This window comes from Lethenteron reissneri, chromosome 11, assembly GCF_015708825.2.
Source record: "Lethenteron reissneri isolate LAM-NWPU_2019-01 chromosome 11, ASM1570882v1, whole genome shotgun sequence".
NCBI lineage: Eukaryota > Metazoa > Chordata > Hyperoartia > Petromyzontiformes > Petromyzontidae > Lethenteron > Lethenteron reissneri.
In genome coordinates, this window is record NC_083789.1 from 12,506,983 (window position 1) to 12,534,946 (window position 27,964).

Consider the following 27,964-nt stretch of genomic DNA (forward strand, 5'->3'; position numbering starts at 1 on the left):
TCTGTACCACGTGTGTCTTTGTGTACTGTCTGTACTGCTCGTGTCTCTGTGTACTGTCTGTACCACGTGTGTCTCTGTGTACTGCCTGTACAGCGTGTGTATCTGTGTACTGCCTGTACTGCGTGTGTCTCTGTGTACTGCCTGTACTGCTCATGTCTCTGTGTACCGTCTGTACTGCACGTGTCTCTGTGTACTGCCTGTACTGCTCGTGTCTCTGTGTACTGCCTGTACTGCGTGTGTCTCTGTGTACTGCCTGTACTGCTCGTGTCTCTGTGTACTGCTTGTACTGCGTGTATCTCTGTGTACTGCCTGTACTGCGTGTGCCTCTGTGTACTGCCTGTACTCCGTGTGTCTCTGTGTACTGCGTGTGTCTCTGTGTACTGTCTGTACTGCGTGTGTCTCTGTGTACTGCCTGTACCCCGTGTGTCTCTGTGTACTGTCTGTACTGCGTGTGTCTCTGTGTACTGCCTGTACTGCGTGTGTCTCTGTGTACTGTCTGTACCGCGTGTGTCTCTGTGTACTGCCTGTACCGCGTGTGTATCTGTGTACTGCCTGTACTGCGTGTGTCTCTGTGTACTGTCTGTACTGCTTGTGTCTCTGTGTACTGCCTGTACCGCGTGTGTCTCTGTGTACTGTCTGTACTGCGTGTGTCTCTGTGTACTGCCTGTACTGCGTGTGTCTCTGTGTACTGTCTGTACCGCGTGTGTCTCTGTGTACTGCCTGTACCGCGTGTGTATCTGTGTACTGCCTGTACTGCGTGTGTCTCTGTGTACTGTCTGTGCTGCGTGTGTCTCTGTGTACTGTCTGTACTGCGTGTGTCTCTGTGTACTGTCTGTACCGCGTGTGTATCTGTGTACTGTCTGTACTGCTTGTGTCTCTGTGTACTGTCTGTACCGCGTGTGTCTCTGTGTACTGTCTGTACTGCGTTTGTCTCTGTGTACTGCCTATACTGCGTGTGTCTTTGTGCACTGCCTGTACTGCGTGTGTCTCTGTGTACTTCCTGTACCGCGTGTGTCTCTGTGCACTGTCTGTACTGCTCGTGTTTTTGTGTACTGTCTGTACTGCGTGTGTCTCTGTGTACTGTCTGTACTGCGTGTGTCTCTGTGCACTGTCTGTACTGCGTGTGTCTCTGTGTACTGCCTGTACTGCGTGTGTCTCTGTGCACTGTCTGTACTGCGTGTGTCTCTGTGTACTACCTGTACCACGTGTGTCTTTGTGTACTGTCTGTACTGCTCGTGTCTCTGTGTACTGTCTGTACCACGTGTGTCTCTGTGTACTGCCTGTACCGCGTGTGTATCTGTGTACTGCCTGTACTGCGTGTGTCTCTGTGTACTGCCTGTACTGCTCGTGTCTCTGTGTACTGCCTGTACCGCGTGTCTCTGTGTACTGCCTGTACTGCTCGTGTCTCTGTGTACTGCCTGTACCGCGTGTGTCTCTGTGTACTGCCTGTACTGCGTGTGTGTCTGTGTACTGTCTGTACCGCGTGTGTATCTGTGTACTGCCTGTACCGCGTGTATATCTGTGTACTGCCTGTACTGCTCGTGTCTCTGTGTACTGCCTGTACCGCGTGTGTATCTGTGTACTGCCTGTACTGCGTATGTGTCTGTGTACTGCCTGTACCGCGTGTGTATCTGTGTACTGCCTGTACTGCGTGTGTATCTGTGTACGGCCTGTACTGCGTGTGTATCTGTGTACTGCCTGTACCGCGTGTGTATCTGTGTACTGCCTGTACCGCGTGTGCATCTGTGTACTGCCTGTACCGCATGTGTATCTGTGTACTGCCTGTACTGCGTGTGTATCTGTGTACTGCCTGTACTGCCTGTGTCTCTGTGTACTGCCTGTACCGCCTGTGTCTCTGTGTACTGTCTGTACTGCGTGTGTCTCTGTGTACTGCCTGTACTCCGTGTGTATCTGTGTACTGCCTGTACTGCGTGTGTGTCTGTGTACTGCCTGTACTGCGTGTGTATCTGTGTACTGCCTGTACTGCGTGTGTATCTGTGTACTGCCTGTACCGCGTGTGTATCTGTGTACTGCCTGTACCGCGTGTGTATCTGTGTACTGCCTGTACCGCGTGTGTATCTGTGTACTGCCTGTACCGCGTGTGTATCTGTGTACTGCCTGTACTGCGTGTGTATCTGTGTACTGCCTGTACTGCGTGTGTATCTGTGTACTGCCTGTACCGCGTGTGTATCTGTGTACTGCCTGTACCGCGTGTGTATCTGTGTACTGCCTGTACCGCGTGTGTATCTGTGTACTGCCTGTACCGCGTGTGTATCTGTGTACTGCCTGTACCGCGTGTGTATCTGTGTACTGCCTGTACCGCGTGTGTATCTGTGTACTGCCTGTAGTGCGTGTGTATCTGTGTACTGCCTGTACTGCCTGTGTCTCTGTGTACTGCCTGTACCGCCTGTGTCTCTGTGTACTGTCTGTACTGCGTGTGTCTCTGTGTACTGTCTGTACTGCGTGTGTCTCTGTGTACTGCCTGTACTCCGTGTGTGTCTGTGTACTGCCTGTACTGCTCGTGTCTCTGTGTACTGTCTTTACCGCGTGTGTCTCTGTGTACTGTCTGTACCACGTGTGTCTCTGTGTACTGCCTGTACCGCCTGTGTCTCTGTGTACTGTCTGTACTGCGTCTGTCTCTGTGTACTGCCTGTACTCCGTGTGTCTCTGTGTACTGCCTGTACTGCTCGTGTCTCTGTGTACTGTCTGTACTGCTCGTGTCTCTGTGTACTGCCTGTACTTTGAAGCAGTAATGTAGCGGTTAGTGCGCTTCGCGACGAACCTGGCTTCCCGAGTTCGATTGCCGCTCACGGCCAACACTATTGACAATTAATCGAACCGGTCCCGGTTCAAATGATTGTGTCAGCCTTAAAGTAAGACCTGGTGCGGTGGGTAAAATATCAGCACTGGGGAGACAAAGGCGGCCGGGCGTGGTGTTGGCCACCCACCCCTTCGTGTGCCGCGCCGACCTTGATAGGTGATTGCTAACAGCACTTAACCCAACAGTCTGTGAAGGCTACACGGGGGGTATTTATCTTTGTTTCCCTTTACTGCTCGTGTCGCTGCGTACTGCCTGAACTTGCGCGTCTCTGTTTTATTGCCCGCACTGCTCGTACCTGCAGTCTGTGCCACAGTACACGCACCACACACCACAGTACACACTCCACACACGCCACACACACCACACACACACACCACGCACACACCGTACACGCCACACACCCCACACACACGCCACACACACACACCACACACGCCACGCACACACCACAGTACAACAACCGCTATTCTTCGCTAAGTGACACCGATGATGCCAGTCATCGGTAAGTCCACTCAGCTCCACGTCCTCCTGTACCCCATCAGTCCATCTCTTCTCTAGCCGGTGCCGCGCCTATTCAGTCCCCTCCATCCGGCCGAACAAAAGCTTTTAGGCATGCGGTGGCTGGGCATGCGGGCTACATGACCAAGCCAACACTGCCCTGCCTGCAGGAGGAGCTCACCGATGTCCAGATCTTTTGAGGTTTTGTGAGCTCGTTACACAATCCAGCCTGGTTAAATCCGGGATGGATCGGAGGCAGGCCATCCTGAAGAGAGGGCATGACCGTGGCCGAGAAGACTCGAAGCTTCGTGTGGAGCGACAGACCAGGTAGCTTCCACACAGCGTTATGCAGCCAATGAAAATAATGCCGCTCGACTCATTTGGAGTGAGACCTCTTCTGTCAAACCGGAGCTGGTCTTAAGCACACTGACCAGGTATGGAAACCTCCACAACTGCCACATCACCAATGGGGAGGTGAGGGGTGGAGTGTTTGATGGCACAAAATATCCAGGCAGGTGCTTATTTTTGGTGGGGTTGATGGTAAGGCCCCACCTCTTAGTGGCACGCTCGAGGTCTCCAACTCCTTCTTTGAGTGAGCGACAATCCCCAGATCATAACATGGTTAACACCCGGGCATCGATCAACATTCCATGGAGATTCCTCCAGTACAGCCATCGAAGGTTTCTCGGACTAGGTGGTCAAAAAATGCTAAATAATGTGGGAACCAGAGGACATCCCTGTCGCACCCCAAGGTGAACAGTAAATGGTTCCGACTCCCGGCCACGTAGCTTTACACGGGCCTGCCCACCATCATGAAGGGACACCGAAAGCACGAAGAACAACCCAGAGCCCAGCCCTATTTGTGGTATCATAGGCCTTGACCATGTCAATAAAGCAGACATGTAGGTCCTGTTGGAATTCCTTACACCTCTGTTGTAGCAAACGGACAGAAAATATGGCGTCTGTGCAGGACCGCCCTGGCCTGAACCCGCATTAGGGCTCCGCAAGCCTCTCCTCAGCTTACCTGGCAAGGCGATGTTGAATAATCCTTGCCAGGACCTTTCCCGGCACACTGAGGAGGGAGACGCCCCTGTAGTTGTTACAGTCTGTGCGGTCCCCCTTCTTATAGAGGGGAACCACCAGGGCATCCTTCCAATGCTGCAGAAGCCGTCCAGCGGTCCAGACTGTTGTTATGACGTCATATAGGGCAGTCTGCGCACAAACGCCACGATTCCTCAGCATTTCGCTTGGGACATCATTTCTACCCGGCGCCTTTCATGGCCTCAAGACTCTGGATCACCTTCCGTGCTTCCTCAACAGATGGCATTTCAGCCCGCCACTCACAGGGGGTGACCTCTTCCTCCAATATTTGAACCACCGCAGCCTCAGCAGGTTCATCCTGACTTTGCCCCATGATGTTTGCCAGGCTGAGGGATTTCCCCTTCCCCAAGACGTCACAAAAATGCTCAGCAAATCTGCAAACCTGTACCTGGGGTCGGAGATTGGATCACCTTTCTTTGCCCTAAGGATGATAATAGGTGTGGCGCTGCAAGTACCTTTTTTGATGGAGTTAAGGAGTGATTTTTTTATCACGGGCTACACTGAGGCAGACTGCATCTCCTCAGCAACCCGCGATCACCACCCATGCTTGCAGCGCCTCACGGCTCTCCGAACCTCCGAGCGAAGGCTAAAGTAAGCTTCCTCATTCTCTGACGTGATGCTGTAGACGATGAAAGATGAGAGTGGGCCTGTCGCTTTTTCTCAGCCAGCCAGAACACCTCCGTCAGCCAGGGTCTCTGGGCAGGTTTGGACCGTGTACCCAAAACAACCATTGTAGTTACATGAACCACGGTCCTAAACCTCGCCAATTTCCCCTTGGCATCAGGAGGAGGGGAGCGATGCCAACCCCAGCTGCAAGGGATGGTGAAATTCTCGCTTGAAACTTTCATCAGCAGCTAAGACCAGGCCACTGTGGGTTGTAATGGGATCCTAGATGGACACCCACCACCGGAGTGGAAGAATGGCAGGCGCATCTTACGGATGACAAGCCGATGGTCAGTGGGCAGATCAGCTCCACAGTCGGTCCTGGTGTCAAGGAAATTAGCACGCATCCGCCATACACACACCACAGTGCACACACTACACACGCCACGCACACCACAGCACACACACCACAAACACCATAATACACGCACCACAGTACACACCACAGTAAACACGCCACACACATCCAACAGTACACACGCCACAGTACATACCACACACACCCCACACACATCACGCACATCACAGTACACACCCCCACACACACCACACACGCCACAGTACATACCACGCACACCACACACAACACACACCACACACACCACACACACCCCACACACACCACACACAACACACACACACACCCCACACACACCACACACAACACACATCACACACGCCACAGTACACGCCACATACACGCCACACACACCACAGCACACACCCCACACACAACACACACGCCCATCACACCACACACATCACAGTACACACATCACACCACAGTACGCACACCACACACGCCACAGTACACACACACACCACACACGCCACACACACACCACACACCACACACACCACACACACCCCACACACACCACACACACCACACACCACACACACCACATACACACCACACACACCACACACACACACACCACACACACACCCCACACACACCACACACCACAGTACACACCCCACACACACCACACACACGCCACACACCCCACACACACCCCACACACCACACACATCACCACACACACCGCACACACACAACACACACACACCACACACACAACACACACACCACACACACACCACACACACCACAAACACACCACACACACCACACACATCACCACACACACCCCACACACACAACACACACACCACACACACACCACACACACCACAAACACACCACACACACCGCACACACACAACACACACACACCACACACACACAACACACACCCCACACACCACACACACACCACACACCCCACTCCCCACACACACCCCACACACAATACACACACCACACAAACCCCACACACCACAGTACACACGCCATACACCCCACACCCCACAGTACACACCACACACACCACACACACCACACACACCCCACACCCCACAGTACACACCACACACACCACACACACACCACACACACACACCACACACACCACACACACCACACACACACCACACACCACACACACCACAGTACATACAACACACCCCACACACACACCAAACACACCACACACACCCCACACACACCCCACACACACCACACACACCCCACACACCCCACACACACCCCACACACACCACACACACCCCACACACCCCACACACGCCCCACACACACCCCACACACACCACACACACCCCACACACACCACAAACACACCACACACACCACACACATCACCACACACACCCCACACACACAACACACACACACCACACACACACCACAAACACACCACACACACCACACACACCGCACACACACAACACACACACACCACACACACACAACACACACCCCACACACCACAGACACACCACACACCCCACTCCCCACACACACCCCACACACAATACACACACCACACAAACCCCACACACTACAGTACACACGACATACACCCCACACCCCACAGTACACACCACACACACCACACACACCACACACACACACCACACACACCACACACACCCCACACACACCACACACACCACACACACCCCACACCCCACAGTACACACCACACACACACCACACACACACACCACACACACACCACACACACCACACACACCACACACACCCCACACACACCACAGTACACACCACGCACCCCACACACACACCACACACACCACACACACCCCACACACACCACACACACCCCACACACACCCACACACACCCCACACACACCCCACACACACACCCCACACACCCCCCACACACCCCACACACACCCCACACACACCCCACACACCCCACACACCCCACACACACCCCACACACTCCACACACACCCCACACACACCACAGTACACACCACACACACCCCACACACACCCCACACACCCCACACACACCCCACACACACCACACACACCCCACACACCCCACACACACCACACACACACCACAGTACACATCCCACACACCCCCCACACCCCACACACCCCACACACACCCCACACACACCACACACACACCACAGTACACACCCCACACACCCCACACACACCCCACACACACCACACACACCCCACACACACCACAGTACACACCACACACACCCCACACACACCCCACACACACACCCCACACACACCCCACACACCCCCCCCACACCCCACACACACCCCACACACCCCACACACACCCCACACACACCACACACACCCCACACACACCACAGTACACACCACACACACCCCACACACACCCCACACACCCCACACACACCCCACACACACCCCACACACACCACACACACCCCACACACCCCACACACACCACACACACACCACAGTACACATCCCACACACCCCACACACCCCACATACCCCACACACACCCCACACACACCACACACACACCACAGTACACACCCCACACACCCCACACACACCCCACACACACCACACACACCCCACACACACCACAGTACACACCACACACACCCCACACACACCCCACACACACACCCCACACACACCCCACACACCCCACACACACCCCACACACACCCCACACACCCCACACACCCCACACACACCCCACACACACCACACACACCCCACACACACCACAGTACACACCACACACACCCCACACACACCCCACACACCCCACACACACCCCACACACACCCCACACACCCCACACACACCCCACACACACCACACACACACCACAGTACACATCCCACACACACCGCACCAGAGCGAGAGGCTCGCCACTGGAAGGGTATGAGTTCAACTCCTCTCTGTCGGTCGAGAAGGGGATGGACTCAGCTCATCATCCCCTCTCCCCGCCCAGACGCAATCACATAAGTGTCTCGTGTGTGGTGCTAGTCAACCGTGGTTGTCCTGTGTATAGACTCGGCCCCGCCATAGGAACGTGAAACTCCCACCACTTATCTCAGCGGGCCTGTAAACGGCACGGCCCGGCGCACCACACACACCGCACACACACAACACACACACACCACACACACAACACACACACACACACCACACACAGACCACACACACCACAAACACACCACACACACCACACACATCACCACACACACACCACACACACACAACACACACCCCACACACCACACACACACCACACACCCCACTCCCCACACACACCCCACACACAATACACACACCACACAAACCCCACACACTACAGTACACACGCCATACACCCCACACCCCACAGTACACACCACACACACCACACACACACACCACACACACCACACACACCCCACACACACCACACACACCACACACACCCCACACCCCACAGTACACACCACACACACACCACACACACACACCACACACACCACACACACCACACACACACCACACACACCACACACACCCCACACACACCACAGTACACACCACACACCCCACACACACACCACACACACCACACACACCCCACACACACCACACACACCACACACACACCCCACACACACCACACACACCCCACACACACCCCACACACCCCACACACACCCCACACACACACCCCACACACACCCCACACACCCCACACACACCCCACACACCCCACACACCCCACACACCCCACACACACCCCACACACCCCACACACACCCCACACACACCACAGTACACACCACACACACCCCACACACACCCCACACACACCCCACACACACCCCACACACACCACACACACCCCACACACACCCCACACACCCCACACACACCCCACACACACCACACACACACCACAGTACACATCCCACACACCCCACACACCCCACACGCCCCACACACACCCCACACACACCACACACACACCACAGTACACACCCCACACACCCCACACACACCCCACACACACCAGACACACCCCACACACACCACAGTACACACCACACACACCCCACACACACCCCACACACCCCACACACACCCCACACACACCACACACACCCCACACACACCACACACACACCACAGTACACATCCCACACACACCGCACCAGAGCGAGAGGCTCGCCACTGGAAGGGTATGAGTTCAACTCCTCTATGTCGGTCGAGAAGGGGATGGACTCAGCTCATCATCCCCTTTCTCCGCCCAGACGCAATCACATAAGTGCCTCGTGTGTGGTGTTAGTCAACCGTGGTTGTCCTGTGTATAGACTCGGCCCCGCCATAGGAACGTGAAATTCCCACCACTTATCTCAGCGGGCCTGTAAACGGCACGGCCCGGCGCACTCCGAGCCGCGTCCGCTGTGCCCACTATCAACTCCCCGCCCCCCCCCCCCCCCCCCCCTCAATCTCTCTGTGTGCTTCTTCCCAGGAAACCGCTCGACTTCGGAATAATGCACTTCCATCATCCGTGTCTCCCACCCCCCAACGCGCCCAACCCAATCGCGTATCGTGTCAATAACAACCATCTCGTCCGATACAGGGAACGCGCTACGCGCCCTGCCTCCTACAACTTTGCGCGTGTACGTTGAACTTTATTTCGCAACGCACGTAGCCAGCCGTGCTCATCGCAGGTGCGGTGGGGAGGACAACGACGTTGATGACAGTGCTGATTGTTGCCGGCCTCTGGGCCTGCGCTCAGCAACTGTGAAATGAACCCCGATATTGTTTGTTCAACTTCCTCAGCGAGTGACGATCTCGCCCGAGGCGAGCGCTCTCGTGGACACGCACGAGCGCGGGCGGTGCGCACGCACGCCCGCCGGCTCCCTGTGTGTCCTGCCGGGATTCACCGGCGCTAACATCATCATCATGTGGAGTTGACGATGCGAGTCACGCAGACGGATCTGAGGTCACTCCCCGGGGTCCCCGCCTCGCAGGGAGGTCTTAAACCACCTCTGGGACCACCGCCACCCCTCGCGAGGGTTCGATCTCTCACTGGAACCAATTCCACTCGGGCCCCCTCCCGCCGGTGGGGAGGGGGGGCTGCGGGGGGGGGCTGCGGGGGGGGGCTGCTCTCACCGCGGCGATGTTCAGCAGCTCGTCCATGTTCACGCACGAGTTGTTGCGCAAGAACACGGCCAAATGCTGCTGCACCAAGTCTCGGGACCGCACCTCCTCGGGCGCCTCGACGGCCGCGAACACCGCGACCCCCACGAGCAGGAAGCCCGCGTAGCCCAAGACGAGCAGCCCCGTGCACACGAGGCCCCGGGGCCGACGGCTCGCCACCTCCACTCTGGCGCGGACACCCTCTCGGGCCCTGGAGCGCACCTGGCGGGCTCCTTCTCGCAGCTGCTTTGTGCGTTCAGAGGTCATCTCGCTGTGTGTGTGTGTTTGTGTCCCGCCGTGTGGCTCCGTCGCGACCCTGGGCCCGAATTAATGCGGCGGGTGCGGCTCCATCTCGTGAGCCCTCCCCACGCGAGCGTCACGCAGCGAGGTGGGGCCCCCACAGAGTCCGCCCCGAGCCCCGGAGACCACGGCGGTCTGAACGAGACTCAAGATGCCAGGTCGTGCCAAATCCCTCCCATGACTCTGGCAATAATTTCTGGGAGATCTCTCCGTTTGGCTTCTACCATCGCCGTCTTCCAGGATCTTTTCCCAGGTCCCCTCTTTCTCTCCACAACAAACCCATCTGTGGACCCACCCTGGGGGGTCGGGTCTCTGGGGGGTCCGGTCCCTGTAATCTGTCGCTGTGAGAAGCCACGATCGCCACGTGCCCGCAACCTCGGCTGCAAGCGCCGCGTCGTCAGCGATGCTGCCATTTATCTGTGCATTAAAGGTGCAATGAGGATCACAAGGCTCGTTTTAAAGAGGGTGCTGCTTCATTGGGATGGTTAGTCATGAACTCTGGAGAGAGCCCGGAGAGAACCCAGCGCCGCGGGCAAACGAGGTGACGCTCAAAGATCGGCACGCGTGGATTCAACAATTCAGTGCTCTCCTGCCATATCCCGGCAACCACCTCTCCGCTCAGGCCCACATCACGTGGCATTCCCAGACAGCGTCCCATCCAAGTGCTAACCAGGTGAAACATCTGCTTAGCTTGCGGCAAAGAAGATTTGACCGGTGCTAGAACCCAGAGCTAAACTCGGTTTACGAACCAGCGACGCAGCGAGAGACTGCTGACGTGTCAATCTGTGCCCGCTCGAGAATGCCCCCCCCCCCCCCACACTTATGGAACTGATGCCCCCCACCCCCAAGGGACATGTGAAACCTCAACCCCGACCCCCCGTACAGGCAGTTGTTGCGCCACGGCACGGGCGTTAATTGGCTGTCTATAGCGCGGCGTGACCGTGAGATGCTCAGCTGCAGACAGCAGAGGGAGACAGAGCTACAGACAGCAGAGGGAGGCAGAGCCGCGGCGGCGACGAGGCAGGTGGAGCCCGACTTGAGCGGGCGACAGTCTGCGAATCTGTGTGTGGGTGTGTACACGCGCGCGTGTTTGTGTACACGCGTGTGTATGTACACACGTGTGTGTGTATACGCGTGTGCGTGTGAGTGTATACGCGTGTGTGTGTGTACACGCGTGTATGTGTGTGTACACGCGCGCGTGTGTGTGTGTGTGTACACACGCACGCGCGTGTGTGTACGCGCGTGTGCGTGTGAGTGTACACGCGCGTGCGTGTGTACACGCGCACACGCGTGCGTGTGTACCATGTACAGTACGTGGGGAGCGGTGGTGCAGTGGTTAGCCCACTGCGCGAACGATTATTTGAACCAGTCCATTGGTCTCCCCCTAGGTCGACTCAGCCTCAAGTTAGTACCTGATGCGGTATGTAAACATCGCCACTGGGGAAAACGAAGGCAGCCGCCCGTGGTGCTGGCCACCCACCCCTCGTGTGCAGGTCGTCGCTAACAGCACGTGTGTGTGTGTACCATGTCCATGGGGAGCGGTGGTGCAGTGGTTAGCGCACTGCGCGACGAACGCAGCAACCCGAATTCGATGCCCGCTCACCGCCAACATCAATGACGAATATTTACACCGGTCCTGAACCTCACCTAGGTAGACTCGGCCTTAAAGTAACACCTGGAACAGTCTGAAAACATGAACACTGGGAAGTCAAAGGCGGCCGGGCATGGTTCTGGCCACACTGCCCCCTCGTGTGCCATTCCAGCCTTTACAGGTTCCCGCTCACAGCAGTCTATATAGGTTAGATGTGGGGAATATTTGTTTTTGTAAGTTAGTCCCTGTCTCAGTGTGTGTGGCTGGCTGTCTGTATCCGTCAATCTCTGGGTGTCCTTATCTGTCAGGCCTATGCGCCTCTGTGAGTCGGTGCATGACTATCTCTGTGTGTGCAGTGTGGGGTCTGTCTGTGGGAATCTGTGCATCCGTGTGTTTGTGTGAGCCTGTGTGGTGTCTGCATCTGTGAATGTCTGTGTGTTTATCTCTGTCCGCGTCCCATTGTCTGTCCAATCGGTGAGCTCCTCCGGCAGGCAAGGCTGCGTTGGCTGGGTCACGTAGCCCGCATGCCCAGCCACCGCATGCCCAGGTAGCTTCTGTTTTTGCCGGATCGAGGGGGCTAAACGGGAGCGGCATGGGCTGGAGAAGAAATGGAGTGATGTGGTACAGGAGGACGTGGAGCTGAGTGGACTTTCCGATGACTGGTACCAGCGGTGTCAAGATCGGCCTCTGTGGAGGAGGTTCGTGAAGGACGCTACTGGGCAGTTGGAGGCAGTCGCCCTCCAACAACAACAGAGGGCGGAGGAGCGACGCTCACAACAACGAGTAGCGCCAGGTGGCTAAAGCACAGCAAGTTGGCACAGTAGGGGGCATCGGTGGTGCATCAGCCAGTCATCTCGGTCATCTCAGTCAGTCGACCCGTGGCACCTGGGTCTGCCCCGTGACCTCCTGCCAGCGGGCGTTCGAAACTTCACGTGGCCTCAAGGTGCACATGGCCTGGCACAAGCGTCGTGGTGACGTCACCGCCACTTAGTGGCGAATGGCGGTTGTTGTGTGTATGTGTCGCTGTGTGTGTGTGGCTGTCTGTGTGTGGCTGTGTGTGTGTGTGGCTGTGTGTGTGTGTGGCTGTGTGTGTGTGTGGCTGTGTGTGTGTGTGGCTGTGTGTGTGTGTGGCTGTGTGTGTGTGTGGCTGTGTGTGTGTGGCTGCGTGTATGTGTGGCTGTGTGTGTGTGGGTAGCGGTAGTGTAGCGGTTAGCGCGCTGCGCTACAAACCTGGCGACCAGTGTTCGATTCCCGCTCACGGCCAACATCAGTGACGTTTATCTGCACCTGTCCTGGGTCTCCCCTAGGTCGACTCAGCCTCAAATGAGTACCTCGCCACTAGGGAGACAAAGGCGGCCGGGCGTGGTGTTGGCCACCCACCCCCTCGTGTGCCGTGCCAGCCTTTATTTATAGGTGTTCGCTAACGGCACTTGACCCTACAGCCTGTTAAGGCTATACGGGGGATCTTTGTCTGTGTGTGTGTCTGTATCTTTCAGTCTCAGGACTGCAGCTCGGAATGCTGTTCCGCCTTCCTGTTCCCCTTCCACAGCCCCCACCCCTCCACCCCCTCCCCCATGTCCCCCCTCCCTGCCGCCTGCGCATCGCCAACTTCACTTCGCTCCGAGGCGGCGACGCAGCCTCCGCTCCTCTCTCTGCAGGTGAGGCCTAAAACTCGCTCACCTGTCTCCTCGCTCACCTGTCCCCCTCGCTCACCTGTCCCCCTCGCTCACCTGTCCCCCCTCCCTCCAGTACAGGTGAGGCCTAAACCCTATTACCTGACCCCCTCGCTCACCTGTCCCCCTCTCTCATCTGACCCCCTCGCTTATCTGCCTCCTCTCCCTCCAGTACAGGTGAGGCCTAAAGCTCGCTCACCTGTCCCCCTCGCTCACCTGTCCTCCTCGCTCACCTGTCCCCCCTCCCTCCAGTACAGGTGAGGCCTAAACCCTATTACCTGTCCATCTTGCTCACCTGCCTCCTGTCTTACCAATACAGGTGAGGCCTCACCTACCTTACCTGCCTCCTCGCTCACCAGTACAGGTGAGACCTCTACACCCTCAACCGTGCTGGTGTGTGTAACCCGTGCTGGTGTGTGTAACCCGTGCTGGTGTGTGTAACCCGTGCTGGTGTGTGTGACCCGTGCTGGTGTGTGTAACCCGTGCTGGTGTGTGTAACCCGTGCTGGTGTGTGTGGCCCGTGCTGGTGTGTGTGGCCCGTGCTGGTGTGTGTGGCCCGTGCTGGTGTGTGTATCCCGTGCTGGTGTGTGTGACCCGTGCTGGTGTGTGTGGCCCGTGCTGGTGTGTGTGGCCCGTGCTGGTGTGTGTGGCCCGTGCTGGTGTGTGTGGCCCGTGCTGGTGTGTATCCCGTGCTGGTGTGTGTAACCCGTGCTGGTGTGTGTATCCCGTGCTGGTGTGTGTGGCCCGTGCTGGTGTGTGTGACCCGTGCTGGTGTGTATCCCGTGCTGGTGTGTGTATCCCGTGCTGGTGTGTGTGGCCCGTGCTGGTGTGTGTGGCCCGTGCTGGTGTGTGTGGCCCGTGCTGGTGTGTGTGGCCCGTGCTGGTGTGTGTATCCCGTGCTGGTGTGTGTGACCCGTGCTGGTGTGTGTAACCCGTGCTGGTGTGTGTGACCCGTGCTGGTGTGTGTAACCCGTGCTGGTGTGTGTCACCCGTGCTGGTGTGTGGCCCGTGCTGGTGTGTGTGGCCCGTGCTGGTGTGTGTATCCCGTGCTGGTGTGTGTATCCCGTGCTGGTGTGTGTGGCCCGTGCTGGTGTGTGTAACCCGTGCTGGTGTGTGTGGCCCGTGCTGGTGTGTGTGGCCCGTGCTGGTGTGTGTGGCCCGTGCTGGTGTGTGTATCCCGTGCTGGTGTGTGTATCCCGTGCTGGTGTGTGTGGCCCGTGCTGGTGTGTGTGACCCGTGCTGGTGTGTGTGGCCCGTGCTGGTGTGTGTGGCCCGTGCTGGTGTGTGTGGCCCGTGCTGGTGTGTGTGGCCCGTGCTGGTGTGTGTGACCCGTGCTGGTGTGTGTAACCCGTGCTGGTGTGTGTGGCCCGTGCTGGTGTGTGTATCCCGTGCTGGTGTGTGTATCCCGTGCTGGTGTGTGTGGCCCGTGCTGGTGTGTGTGACCCGTGCTGGTGTGTGTAACCCGTGCTGGTGTGTGTGGCCCGTGCTGGTGTGTGTGGCCCGTGCTGGTGTGTGTGGCCCGTGCTGGTGTGTGTGGCCCGTGCTGGTGTGTGTATCCCGTGCTGGTGTGTGTATCCCGTGCTGGTGTGTGTGACCCGTGCTGGTGTGTGTGGCCCGTGCTGGTGTGTGTATCCCGTGCTGGTGTGTGTGACCCGTGCTGGTGTGTGTATCCCGTGCTGGTGTGTGTATCCCGTGCTGGTGTGTGTATCCCGTGCTGGTGTGTGTGGCCCGTGCTGGTGTGTGTGGCCCGTGCTGGTGTGTGTGACCCGTGCTGGTGTGTGTGGCCCGTGCTGGTGTGTGTATCCTGTGCTGGTGTGTGTGGCCCGTGCTGGTGTGTGTGGCCCGTGCTGGTGTGTGTGACCCGTGCTGGTGTGTGTGGCCCGTGCTGGTGTGTGTGACCCGTGCTGGTGTGTGTGACCCGTGCTGGTGTGTGTGGCCCGTGCTGGTGTGTGTGGCCCGTGCTGGTGTGTGTGGCCCGTGCTGGTGTGTGTGACCCGTGCTGGTGTGTGTGGCCCGTGCTGGTGTGTGTGGCCCGTGCTGGTGTGTGTGGCCCGTACTGGTGTGTGTGGCCCGTGCTGGTGTGTGTGACCCGTGCTGGTGTGTGTGGCCCGTGCTGGTGTGTGTAACCCTTGCTGGTGTGTGTGACCCGTGCTGGTGTGTGTGGCCCGTGCTGGTGTGTGTATCCTGTGCTGGTGTGTGTGGCCCGTGCTGGTGTGTGACCCGTGCTGGTGTGTGTGGCCCGTGCTGGTGTGTGTGACCCGTGCTGGTGTGTGTGGCCCGTGCTGGTGTGTGTGACCCGTGCTGGTGTGTGTATCCTGTGCTGGTGTGTGTGGCCCGTGCTGGTGTGTGTGACCCGTGCTGGTGTGTGTGACCCGTGCTGGTGTGTGTATCCCGTGCTGGTGTGTGACCCGTGCTGGTGTGTGTGACCCGTGCTGGTGTGTGTGGCCCGTGCTGGTGTGTGTGGCCCGTGCTGGTGTGTGTATCCCGTGCTGGTGTGTGTCACCCGTGCTGGTGTGTGTATCCCGTGCTGGTGTGTGTCACCCGTGCTGGTGTATGTATCCCGTGCTGGTGTGTGTATCCCGTGCTGGTGTGTGTCACCCGTGCTGGTGTGTGTATCCCGTGCTGGTGTGTGTGACCCGTGCTGGTGTGTGTGGCCCGTGCTGGTGTGTGACCCGTGCTGGTGTGTGTGGCCCGTGCTGGTGTGTGTGACCCGTGCTGGTGTGTGTATCCTGTGCTGGTGTGTGTGGCCCGTGCTGGTGTGTGTATCCCGTGCTGGTGTGTGACCCGTGCTGGTGTGTGTGACCCGTGCTGGTGTGTGTGGCCCGTGCTGGTGTGTGTGGCCCGTGCTGGTGTGTGTATCCCGTGCTGGTGTGTGTCACCCGTGCTGGTGTGTGTGGCCCGTGCTGGTGTGTGTGGCCCGTGCTGGTGTGTGTATCCCGTGCTGGTGTGTGACCCGTGCTGGTGTGTGTGGCCCGTGCTGGTGTGTGTATCCCGTGCTGGTGTGTGTCACCCGTGCTGGTGTGTGTATCCCGTGCTGGTGTGTGTGACCCGTGCTGGTGTGTGTGGCCCGTGCTGGTGTGTGTGGCCCGTGCTGGTGTGTGTGACCCGTGCTGGTGTGTGTATCCCGTGCTGGTGTGTGTATCCCGTGCTGGTGTATGTATCCCGTGCTGGTGTGTGTCACCCGTGCTGGTGTGTGTATCCCGTGCTGGTGTGTGTGACCCGTGCTGGTGTGTGTGGCCCGTGCTGGTGTGTGTGGCCCGTGCTGGTGTGTGTGACCCGTGCTGGTGTGTGTGACCCGTGCTGGTGTGTGTGGCCCGTGCTGGTGTGTGACCCGTGCTGGTGTGTGTGGCCCGTGCTGGTGTGTGTGACCCGTGCTGGTGTGTGTGACCCGTGCTGGTGTGTGTGACCCGTGCTGGTGTGTGTAACCCGTGCTGGTGTGTGTAACCCGTGCTGGTGTGTGTGACCCGTGCTGGTGTGTGTGACCCGTGCTGGTGTGTCACCCGTGCTGGTGTGTGTAACCCGTGCTGGTGTGTGTCACCCGTGCTGGTGTGTGTATCCCGTGCTGGTGTGTGACCCGTGCTGGTGTGTGTGACCCGTGCTGGTGTGTGTAACCCGTGCTGGTGTGTGTAACCCGTGCTGGTGTGTGTCACCCGTGCTGGTGTGTGTATCCCGTGCTGGTGTGTGACCCGTGCTGGTGTGTGTGACCCGTGCTGGTGTGTGTGACCCGTGCTGGTGTGTCACCCGTGCTGGTGTGTGTGACCCGTGCTGGTGTGTGACCCGTGCTGGTGTGTGTGACCCGTGCTGGTGTGTGACCCGTGCTGGTGTGTGTGGCCCGTGCTGGTGTGTGTGACCCGTGCTGGTGTGTGTGACCCGTGCTGGTGTGTGTGACCCGTGCTGGTGTGTGTGACCCGTGCTGGTGTGTGTAACCCGTGCTGGTGTGTGTGACCCGTGCTGGTGTGTGTGACCCGTGCTGGTGTGTCACCCGTGCTGGTGTGTGTGACCCGTGCTGGTGTGTGACCCGTGCTGGTGTTTGTGGCCCGTGCTGGTGTGTGTGGCCCGTGCTGGTGTGTGACCCGTGCTGGTGTGTGTGGCCCGTGCTGGTGTGTGTGACCCGTGCTGGTGTGTGACCCGTGCTGGTGTGTGTGGCCCGTGCTGGTGTGTGTGACCCGTGCTGGTGTGTGTATCCCGTGCTGGTGTGTGTATCCCGTGCTGGTGTGTGTGACCCGTGCTGGTGTGTATCCCGTGCTGGTGTGTGTGGCCCGTGCTGGTGTGTGTTTCCCGTGCTGGTGTGTGTATCCCGTGCTGGTGTGTGTATCCCGTGCTGGTGTGTGTGGCCCGTGCTGGTGTGTGACCCGTGCTGGTGTGTGTGACCCGTGCTGGTGTGTGTGACCCGTGCTGGTGTGTGTGGCCCGTGCTGGTGTGTGTGACCCGTGCTGGTGTGTGTGACCCGTGCTGGTGTGTGTGACCCGTGCTGGTGTGTGTGACCCGTGCTGGTGTGTGTGACCCGTGCTGGTGTGTGTATCCCGTGCTGGTGTGTGTGACCCGTGCTGGAGTGTGTGACCCGTGCTGGTGTGTGTGACCCGTGCTGGTGTGTGTGACCCGTGCTGGTGTGTGTATCCCGTGCTGGTGTGTGACCCGTGCTGGTGTGTGTGACCCGTGCTGGTGTGTGTGACCCGTGCTGGTGTGTCACCCGTGCTGGTGTGTGTGACCCGTTCTGGTGTGTGTGACCCGTGCTGGTGTGTGTGGCCCGTGCTGGTGTGTGTGGCCCGTGCTGGTGTGTGTGACCCGTGCTGGTGTGTGTGACCCGTGCTGGTGTGTGTGACCCGTGCTGGTGTGTGTGACCCGTGCTGGTGTGTGTGACCCGTGCTGGTGTGTGTGACCCGTGCTGGTGTGTCACCCGTGCTGGTGTGTGTGACCCGTGCTGGTGTGTGACCCGTGCTGGTGTGTGACCCGTGCTGGTGTGTGTGACCCGTGCTGGTGTGTGACCCGTGCTGGTGTGTGTGGCCCGTGCTGGTGTGTGTGGCCCGTGCTGGTGTGTGTGGCCCGTGCTGGTGTGTGTGACCCGTGCTGGTGTGTGTGACCCGTGCTGGTGTGTGTGGCCCGTGCTGGTGTGTGTGACCCGTGCTGGTGTGTGTGACCCGTGCTGGTGTGTGTGACCCGTGCTGGTGTGTGTAACCCGTGCTGGTGTGTGTAACCCGTGCTGGTGTGTGTGACCCGTGCTGGTGTGTGTGACCCGTGCTGGTGTGTGTGACCCGTGCTGGTGTGTCACCCGTGCTGGTGTGTGTGACCCGTGCTGGTGTGTGTATCCCGTGCTGGTGTGTGTGGCCCGTGCTGGTGTGTGTGACCCGTGCTGGTGTGTGTGGCCCGTGCTGGTGTGTGTGACCCGTGCTGGTGTGTGTGGCCCGTGCTGGTGTGTGTGGCCCGTGCTGGTGTGACCCGTGCTGGTGTGTGTGGCCCGTGCTGGTGTGTGTGACCCGTGCTGGTGTGTGTGACCCGTGCTGGTGTGTGTGGCCCGTGCTGGTGTGTGTGACCCGTGCTGGTGTGTGTGACCCGTGCTGGTGTGTGTGACCCGTGCTGGTGTGTGTGACCCGTGCTGGTGTCACCCGTGCTGGTGTGTGTGACCCGTGCTGGTGTGTGTGACCCGTGCTGGTGTGTGACCCGTGCTGGTGTGTGTGGCCCGTGCTGGTGTGTGTGACCCGTGCTGGTGTGTGTGGCCCGTGCTGGTGTGTGTGGCCCGTGCTGGTGTGTGTGACCCGTGCTGGTGTGTGTGGCCCGTGCTGGTGTGTGTGGCCCGTGCTGGTGTGTGTGGCCCGTGCTGGTGTGTGTGGCCCGTGCTGGTGTTTGTGGCCCGTGCTGGTGTGTGTGGCCCGTGCTGGTGTGTGTGGCCCGTGCTGGTGTGTGTGGCCCGTGCTGGTGTGTCACCCTGAACGGTCTCTGGACGTGCGTCGCATGGGATGGATTCTAGGTGTGGTCACTGCTATGGTCAAACGTGTTGGTCACGGGTGTGGCGATAGGTGTGGTTAATGATGTGATCACTGTCGCCACTGTTTATCCGACTCTTCACTCGCACCACGCTCACACGCAACAAGTGGCAGTGACGTCACCACAGCGTTTGTGTCAGGCTCGGTGCACCTTGAGGCCACGTGAACTGTCGACGGGTCGCTCAAATGTCACAGGACGGGTGCAGGCGTTACAGGTCGACTGACTGAGATGACGGGCAGATGCACCTTCTGCGCTCCCTACTGTGCCACCTTGTTGCGTTTTAGTCGCCCGGAGCTCCGCTCGTTGTTGTGAGCGTTGCTCCTCTGCCCTCCGTTGTTGTTGTGAGGGCGACTGCCTCCAACTGCCCAGCAACGCCCTTTAGGAACCTCCTCTTCCACAGAGGCCGATCTTGACACCGCTGGTACCAGTCATCGGCAAGTTCACTCAGCTCCACATCCTCCTGTACCACATCACTCCATCTCTTCTTTAGCCCGTGCCGCGCCCGTTTAGCCCCCTCGATCCGGCCAAACAGAAGCTGCTTGGGCATGCGGTGGCTGGACATGCGAGCTACATGACCCAGCCAACGCAGCCTCGCCTACCGGAGGATCTCACCGCTGTGACTGTGTCCAGGTCTTTCAAGTATGTTTGAGCTCCCCACGCAACCAGTCTGGTTACACACAGAATGGATCGTAGGCAGGCCCGTCTGAATGGTTACACCGGCGCAGATATTCCTTCAAATGGGTCCACGTTTCGCAAGCATCGAGAAGGGAGGGCTTAGCAGTGACCGAGAAAACCCGAAGCTTCGTGTAGAGTGATATAAACCCAGGTAGCTTCCACACAGCGTCACGCAGCTGATGACAATATAATGCCGCTCGACTAATCCGACGTGAAACCTCTGCTGCCAAACCTGGTTATGCCACTGCACAGGAATTCGTACCTTATTCATTCAGAGACTAAAATCCACCGTATAGCCTTCATAGACTCTTGGGACAAGTGCTGTTTGCGATAACCTGTTAAGGGCGTCACGGAACCTTTGTTTACACTCCTTGAAGGACGACGCGACCGCTGAGGATTCCCCGAAGTTTGCGCGGGTCGCTGTAGGCTCGAGTTTAGGGTGTGCGAGTTAACACGTGTGTGTGTGGGACACGTGTGTGTGTGTGGGACACGTGTGTGTGTGTGTGGGACACGGGGAGACACGTGTGTGTGGGACACGTGTGTGTGTGTGTGGAACACGTGTGTGTGTGTGTGGGACACGGGGAGACACGTGTGTGTGTGGGACACGTGTGTGTGTGTGGGACACGTGTGTGTGTGTGGGACACGGGGAGACACGTGTGTGTGTGGGACACGTGTGTGTGTGTGTGGGACACGTGTGTGTGTGTGGGACACGTGTGTGTGTGTGGGACACGTGTGTGTGTGTGTGGGACACGGGGAGACACGTGTGTGTGTGTGTGTGTGGGACACGGGGAGACACGTGTGTGTGTGTGGGACACGTGTGTGTGTGTGGGACACGGGGAGACACGTGTGTGTGTGGGACACGTGTGTGTGTGTGGGACACGTGTGTGTGTGTGGGACACGGGGAGACACGTGTGTGTGTGGGACACGTGTGTGTGTGTGTGTGGGACACGTGTGTGTGTGTGGGACACGTGTGTGTGTGTGTGTGGGACACGTGTGTGTGTGTGTGGGACACGGGGAGACACGTGTGTGTGTGGGACACGTGTGTGTGTGTGTGTGGGACACGGGGAGACACGTGAGTGTGTGGGACACGTGTGTGTGTGTGTGGGACACGGGGAGACACGTGAGTGTGTGGGACACGTGTGTGTGTGTGGGACACGTGTGTGTGTGTGGGACACGGGGAGACACGTGTGTGTGTGGGACACGTGTGTGTGTGTGTGTGTGGGACACGTGTGTGTGTGTGTGTGTGGGACACGTGTGTGTGTGTGGGACACGTGTGTGTGTGTGTGTGTGGGACACGTGTGTGTGGGACACGGGGAGACACGGGGAGACACGTATGTGTGTGGAGGGGGACACGGGGAGACACGTGTGTGTGTGTGGAGGGAGACACGTGTGTGTGTGTGGAGGGGGACACGTGTGTGTGTGTGTGTGGGACGTGTGTGTGGGACACGTGTGTGTGTGTGGGACACGTGTGTGTGTGGGACACGGGGAGACACGTGTGTGTGTGTGGAGGGAGACACGGGGAGACACGTGTGTGTGTGGAGGGAGACACGGGGAGACACGTGTGTGTGTGTGGAGGGGGACACGGGGAGACACGTGTGTGTGTGTGTGGAGGGGGACACGTGTGTGTGTGTGTGTGGGACGTGTGTGTGTGTGGGACACGGGGAGACACGTATGTGTGTGTGGAGGGGGACACGGGGAGACACGTGTGTGTGTGGAGGGGGACACGGGGAGACACGTGTGTGTGTGTGGGACACGTGTGTGTGTGTGGGACACGTGTGTGTGTGTGGGACGTGTGTGTGTGTGTGGGACGTGTGTGTGTGGGACGTGTGTGTCTGTGGGACACGGGGAGACACGTATGTGTGTGTGTGGGACACGGGGAGACACGTATGTGTGTGTGTGTGGGACACGGGGAGACACGTGTGTGTGTGTGGGGGGAGACACGGGGAGACACGTGTGTGTGTGTGTGGGGGGAGACACGTGTGTGTGTGGGGGGAGACACGTGTGTGTGTGGGGGGAAACACGGGGAGACACGTGTGTGTGTAGAGGGGGACACGGGGAGACACGTGTGTGTGTGGAGGGGGACACGGGGAGACACGTGTGTGTGTGGAGGGGGACACGGGGAGACACGTGTGTGTGTGTGTGTGGGACACGTGTGTGTGTGTGGGACACGGGGAGACACGTGAGTGTGTGGGACACGTGTGTGTGTGTGTGGGACACGTGTGTGTGTGTGGGACACGTGTGTGTGTGTGGGACACGGGGAGACACGTGTGTGTGTGGGACACGTGTGTGTGTGTGTGTGTGGGACACGTGTGTGTGTGTGTGTGGGACACGTGTGTGTGTGTGGGACACGTGTGTGTGTGTGTGGGACACGTGTGTGTGGGACACGGGGAGACACGTGTGTGTGTGTGGAGGGAGACACGGGGAGACACGTATGTGTGTGGAGGGGGACACGGGGAGACACGTGTGTGTGTGTGGAGGGAGACACGTGTGTGTGTGTGGTGGGGGACACGTGTGTGTGTGTGTGGGACGTGTGTGTGGGACACGTGTGTGTGTGTGGGACACGTGTGTGTGTGGGACACGGGGAGACACGTGTGTGTGTGTGGAGGGAGACACGGGGAGACACGTGTGTGTGTGGAGGGAGACACGGGGAGACACGTGTGTGTGTGTGGAGGGGGACACGGGGAGACACGTGTGTGTGTGTGTGGAGGGGGACACGTGTGTGTGTGTGTGTGGGACGTGTGTGTGTGTGGGACACGGGGAGACACGTATGTGTGTGTGGAGGGGGACACGGGGAGACACGTGTGTGTGTGTGGAGGGGGACACGGGGAGACACGTGTGTGTGTGTGGGTCACGTGTGTGTGTGTGGGACGTGTGTGTGTGTGGGACGTGTGTGTGTGTGTGGGACGTGTGTGTGTGTGTGGGACGTGTGTGTGTGGGACGTGTGTGTCTGTGGGACACGGGGAGACACGTATGTGTGTGTGTGGGACACGGGGAGACACGTATGTGTGTGTGTGTGGGACACGGGGAGACACGTGTGTGTGTGTGGGGGGAGACACGGGGAGACACGTGTGTGTGTGTGTGGGACACGGGGAGACACGTGTGTGTATGGGGGGAGACACGGGGAGACACGTGTGTGTGTGGAGGGGGACACGGGGAGACACGTGTGTGTGTGGAGGGGGACACGGGGAGACACGTGTGTGTGTGGAGGGGGACACGGGGAGACACGTGTGTGTGTGTGGGACACGGGGAGACACGTGTGTGTGTGTGGAGGGGGACACGGGGAGACACGTGTGTGTGTGTGGAGGGGGACACGGGGAGACACGTGTGTGTGTGGAGGGGGACACGGGGAGACACGTGTGTGTGTGGAGGGGGACACGGGGAGACACGTGTGTGTGTGGAGGGGGACACGGGGAGACGCGTGTGTGTGTGGAGGGGGACACGGGGAGACACGTGTGTGTGTGGAGGGGGACACGGGGAGACACGTGTGTGTGTGTGTGGAGGGGGACACGGGGAGACACGTGTGTGTGTGGAGGGGGACACGGGGAGACACGTGTGTGTGTGGAGGGGGACACGGGGAGACACGTGTGTGTGTGGAGGGGGACACGGGGAGACACGTGTGTGTGTGTGTGGGACACGGGGAGACACGTGTGTGTGTGGAGGGGGACACGGGGAGACACGTGTGTGTGTGTGTGGGACACGGGGAGACACGTGTGTGTGTGGAGGGGGACACGGGGAGACACGTGTGTGTGTGGAGGGGGACACGGGGAGACACGTGTGTGTGTGGAGGGGGACACGGGGAGACACGTGTGTTTGTGTGTGGAGGGGGACACGGGGAGACACGTGTGTGTGTGTGGAGGGAGACACGGGACCGGATTTTCTCGTTCCTCAGCTCCGACTGTACACGACCAGGCGCCCTGAGGCCCGACAGAAGGCGCACACACTCACCTACACACACACTCACCTACACACACACTCACCTACACACACACTCACCTACACACACACTCACACACTCACCTACACACACACTCACACACTCACCTACACACACACTCACCTACACACACTCACCTACACACACACTCACACACTCACCTACACACACTCACCTACACACACACTCACCTACACACACTCACCTACACACACACTCACCTACACACACACTCGCCTACACACACTCACCTACACACACACTCGCCTACACACACACACACTCACCTACACACACACTCACCTATACACACACTCACCTACACACACACACTCACACACACTCACCTACACACACTCACCTACACACACACTCACCTACACACACTCACCTACACACACTCACCTACACACACTCACCTACACACACACTCACCTACACACGCACTCACCTACACACACTCACCTACACACGCACTCACCTACACACACTCACCTACACACGCACTCACCTACACACGCACTCACCTACACACACACTCACCTACACACATTCACCTACACACACACTCACCTACACACACACTCACCTACACACACACTCACCTACACACATTCACCTACACACACACTCACCTACACACGCACACACTCACCTGCACACACACACACTCACCTACACACACACTCACCTACACACACACTCACCTACACACACACTCACCTACACACACTCACCTACACACACCTAAACACACACACCTACACACTCACCTACACACACACTCATCCTACACACACACTCACCTACACACACACTCACCTACACACACTCACCTACACACACACTCACCTACACACACACTCACCTAGACATACATTCACCTACACACACACCTACACACACACTCACCTAAACACACACACACCTACACGCACACCTACACACACACCTACACACACACTTACACACACACACTCACCTACACACACACACTCACCTACACACTCACCTACACCTACATACACTCACCTACACACACACACTCACCTACACATACACACCTACACACACACTCTCGCCTACACCTACACACACACTCACCTACACCTACACACACACTCACCTATACACACACACTCACCTACACACACACTCACCTACACTCACGCTCAACTACTCCCAAACTCACCTACACCCACACTCACCTACACACAAACTCACCTACACTCACACTCACCTACACTCACACTCGCCTACACACACCTACACACAAAGATCCCCCGTATAGCCTTAACAGGACTGTAGGGGCAAGTGCTGTTAGCGAGCACCTACGTAGGCTGGAACGGCACACGAGGGGGTGGGTGGCCAACACCACGCCCGGTCGCCTTTGTCTCCTAAGTGGCGATGTTTACACACCGCACCAGGTACTCATTTGAGGCTGAGTCGACCTAGGGGAGGCCCGTGACCGGTTCAGATGATCGTGACTGGTGTTGGCCATGAGCGGGAATCAAACTCGAGTCCCTGCCGGGTTCGTAGTGCAGCGTCGCGAGAACCGCTGCAAACCCCTCTTCACTCACTCGTGTAAACGCACAGGCACATGTGTCTCAATCCACTGCTGGATGAGGGCCTCCCCACGCCTTGCAGGTCGTGGGTGTTACATGATCATACTTCACCACGCTGGTCAATGCTCGTTGGTGAAGGCGCGGGGTTGGAGTGATAGTGCAATGTTGCAAGCGTGGATGTTCCTGCACTCATCCCGCGAGCAACGCAATCTCGCAGCACCATGGCGAGCGGCGTGTTCATGGTGGTTGCCGATCCAGGCAAGATTCTTGCGCGAGACGATGTCGAGGTCGCCTGCTGACTCGAGCGCAGGGGGAGGAGAGGTTTCGTGTCAGGTTTGTTTTGCTGTTCCTCCTCCGTTGAATGAGCGCGAGGACTCCAGCGGTCCGCTGTTGCATCCACGCTCCGTGCTTTGGGTCGCATGGCCACGAGCCAGGGCACTGTGCAGGCGCGCGACCCGCTTGGCTGCCGGGATGTGAGGGGGACCTGGGGGCGACTCGCCCAGCCGCGTGCAATATCTGACGTTCAAAATGCGAATGACGGCAGGCGGGGGGGTGGGGGGCGAGATCCGCAGTGCCGCGGGGAAGAACGCACACCCACTCGGGAGAGAGCATCACGTCCGCCCGAGAATCCTCATCACACGTGGTCTCTCCACTGCTGGATGAAGGCCCTCCCCAAGCCGGCCGCCGTAATCTTCCGCTTGGCAGTGGCTTGCGATTAGACTCACGCCAGCGCACTCCGTCTCTCTCGCACACGCGCAGAGTGGCGGGGGACTAATGTTGTTAGCGAGTGCCTCTCAAGGTCAGAACTGCACACGAAGTGGGTGGTTGTGACCAGGATCACGCCCGGCCGCTTTTGTCTCCCCAGCGACGCGGCTGAGCGGTAGAGCCGTTGGCCACTTCTTGTTGCAGAGGTTCGCGGCTGGAATCCAACGGTCGCCGCGTGTATTGCTGCTGCGGCGTGGGATAACCAAAAGGGAATACTCCTCGCCGTCTGCTTCCACTTGCAGTGGAGGTTAGGAGATCCCGTGGCGTCATTCGCAAGAGGAGGCCGTCGTGTGCCGGCGTCAGGGTGCCAACATTTCAGAATGACATCGCGAATGGCTCAATTGGGATCACATGCACAGAAGCGACCATGAGTGGAAGGGGCCTTACAAATTTGTCTTGTACATGGGAGCGGTGGCGCAGTGGTTCGAGCACAGCGTTATGAACCCCGGCAACCTGGGTTCGAGTCCCGGTCATGGTGAGAGATATCACAATCGGTGCTGGACCTCTTCTACGTCCACTCAGCCTTGAATTAATACCCGGTTGGGGAGATAAAGACAGCCGGGCGTGGCGCTTGCCACAACGTCCCCCCTCGTGCGCCATTCTGACCTTCACAGGTACCCGGTGGCAGCAGTTGGCCCAGCAGCGTGTTAAAGGCTACACGGGGGCACCCGTGTCTATGTATAGATCACAGCAGGTATGTGTGTATGGTATTTCTGTCTGGGGACGTGCGGTGTCGGTGTAGATTCTCTGCAAGGGCGTGCGCCTAGAGACGGGGACGCTCAGGGTGGTGATGTTGGTTGGTGGTGGTGATGGTGGTAATGGTTTTGAGAGTTCTCC

The 27,964-nt window shown here is 58.5% G+C and overlaps 2 protein-coding genes across 2 annotated transcripts in view; one reads left to right on the forward strand and one right to left on the reverse strand.

The window, feature by feature from the left end:
- The window catches only part of LOC133341476 (potassium channel subfamily K member 16-like), a 42,175-nt gene extending 31,228 nt beyond the window's left edge, over nt 1-10,947 (reverse strand). Inside the window, exon 1 of the mRNA XM_061550147.1 lies at nt 10,616-10,947. Within this exon, the coding sequence (XP_061406131.1) occupies nt 10,616-10,909 (294 nt within the window). The 5' untranslated portion in view covers nt 10,910-10,947. The remainder of the gene's footprint in view (nt 1-10,615) is intronic.
- A 3,146-nt stretch (nt 10,948-14,093) lies between these two features.
- Nucleotides 14,094-27,964, forward strand: part of LOC133341459 (disheveled-associated activator of morphogenesis 1-like) — a 61,539-nt gene continuing 47,668 nt past the window's right edge. The window contains exon 1 of the mRNA XM_061550109.1: nt 14,094-14,191. The gene's annotated coding sequence lies outside the window, so the exon portion shown is untranslated. The remainder of the gene's footprint in view (nt 14,192-27,964) is intronic.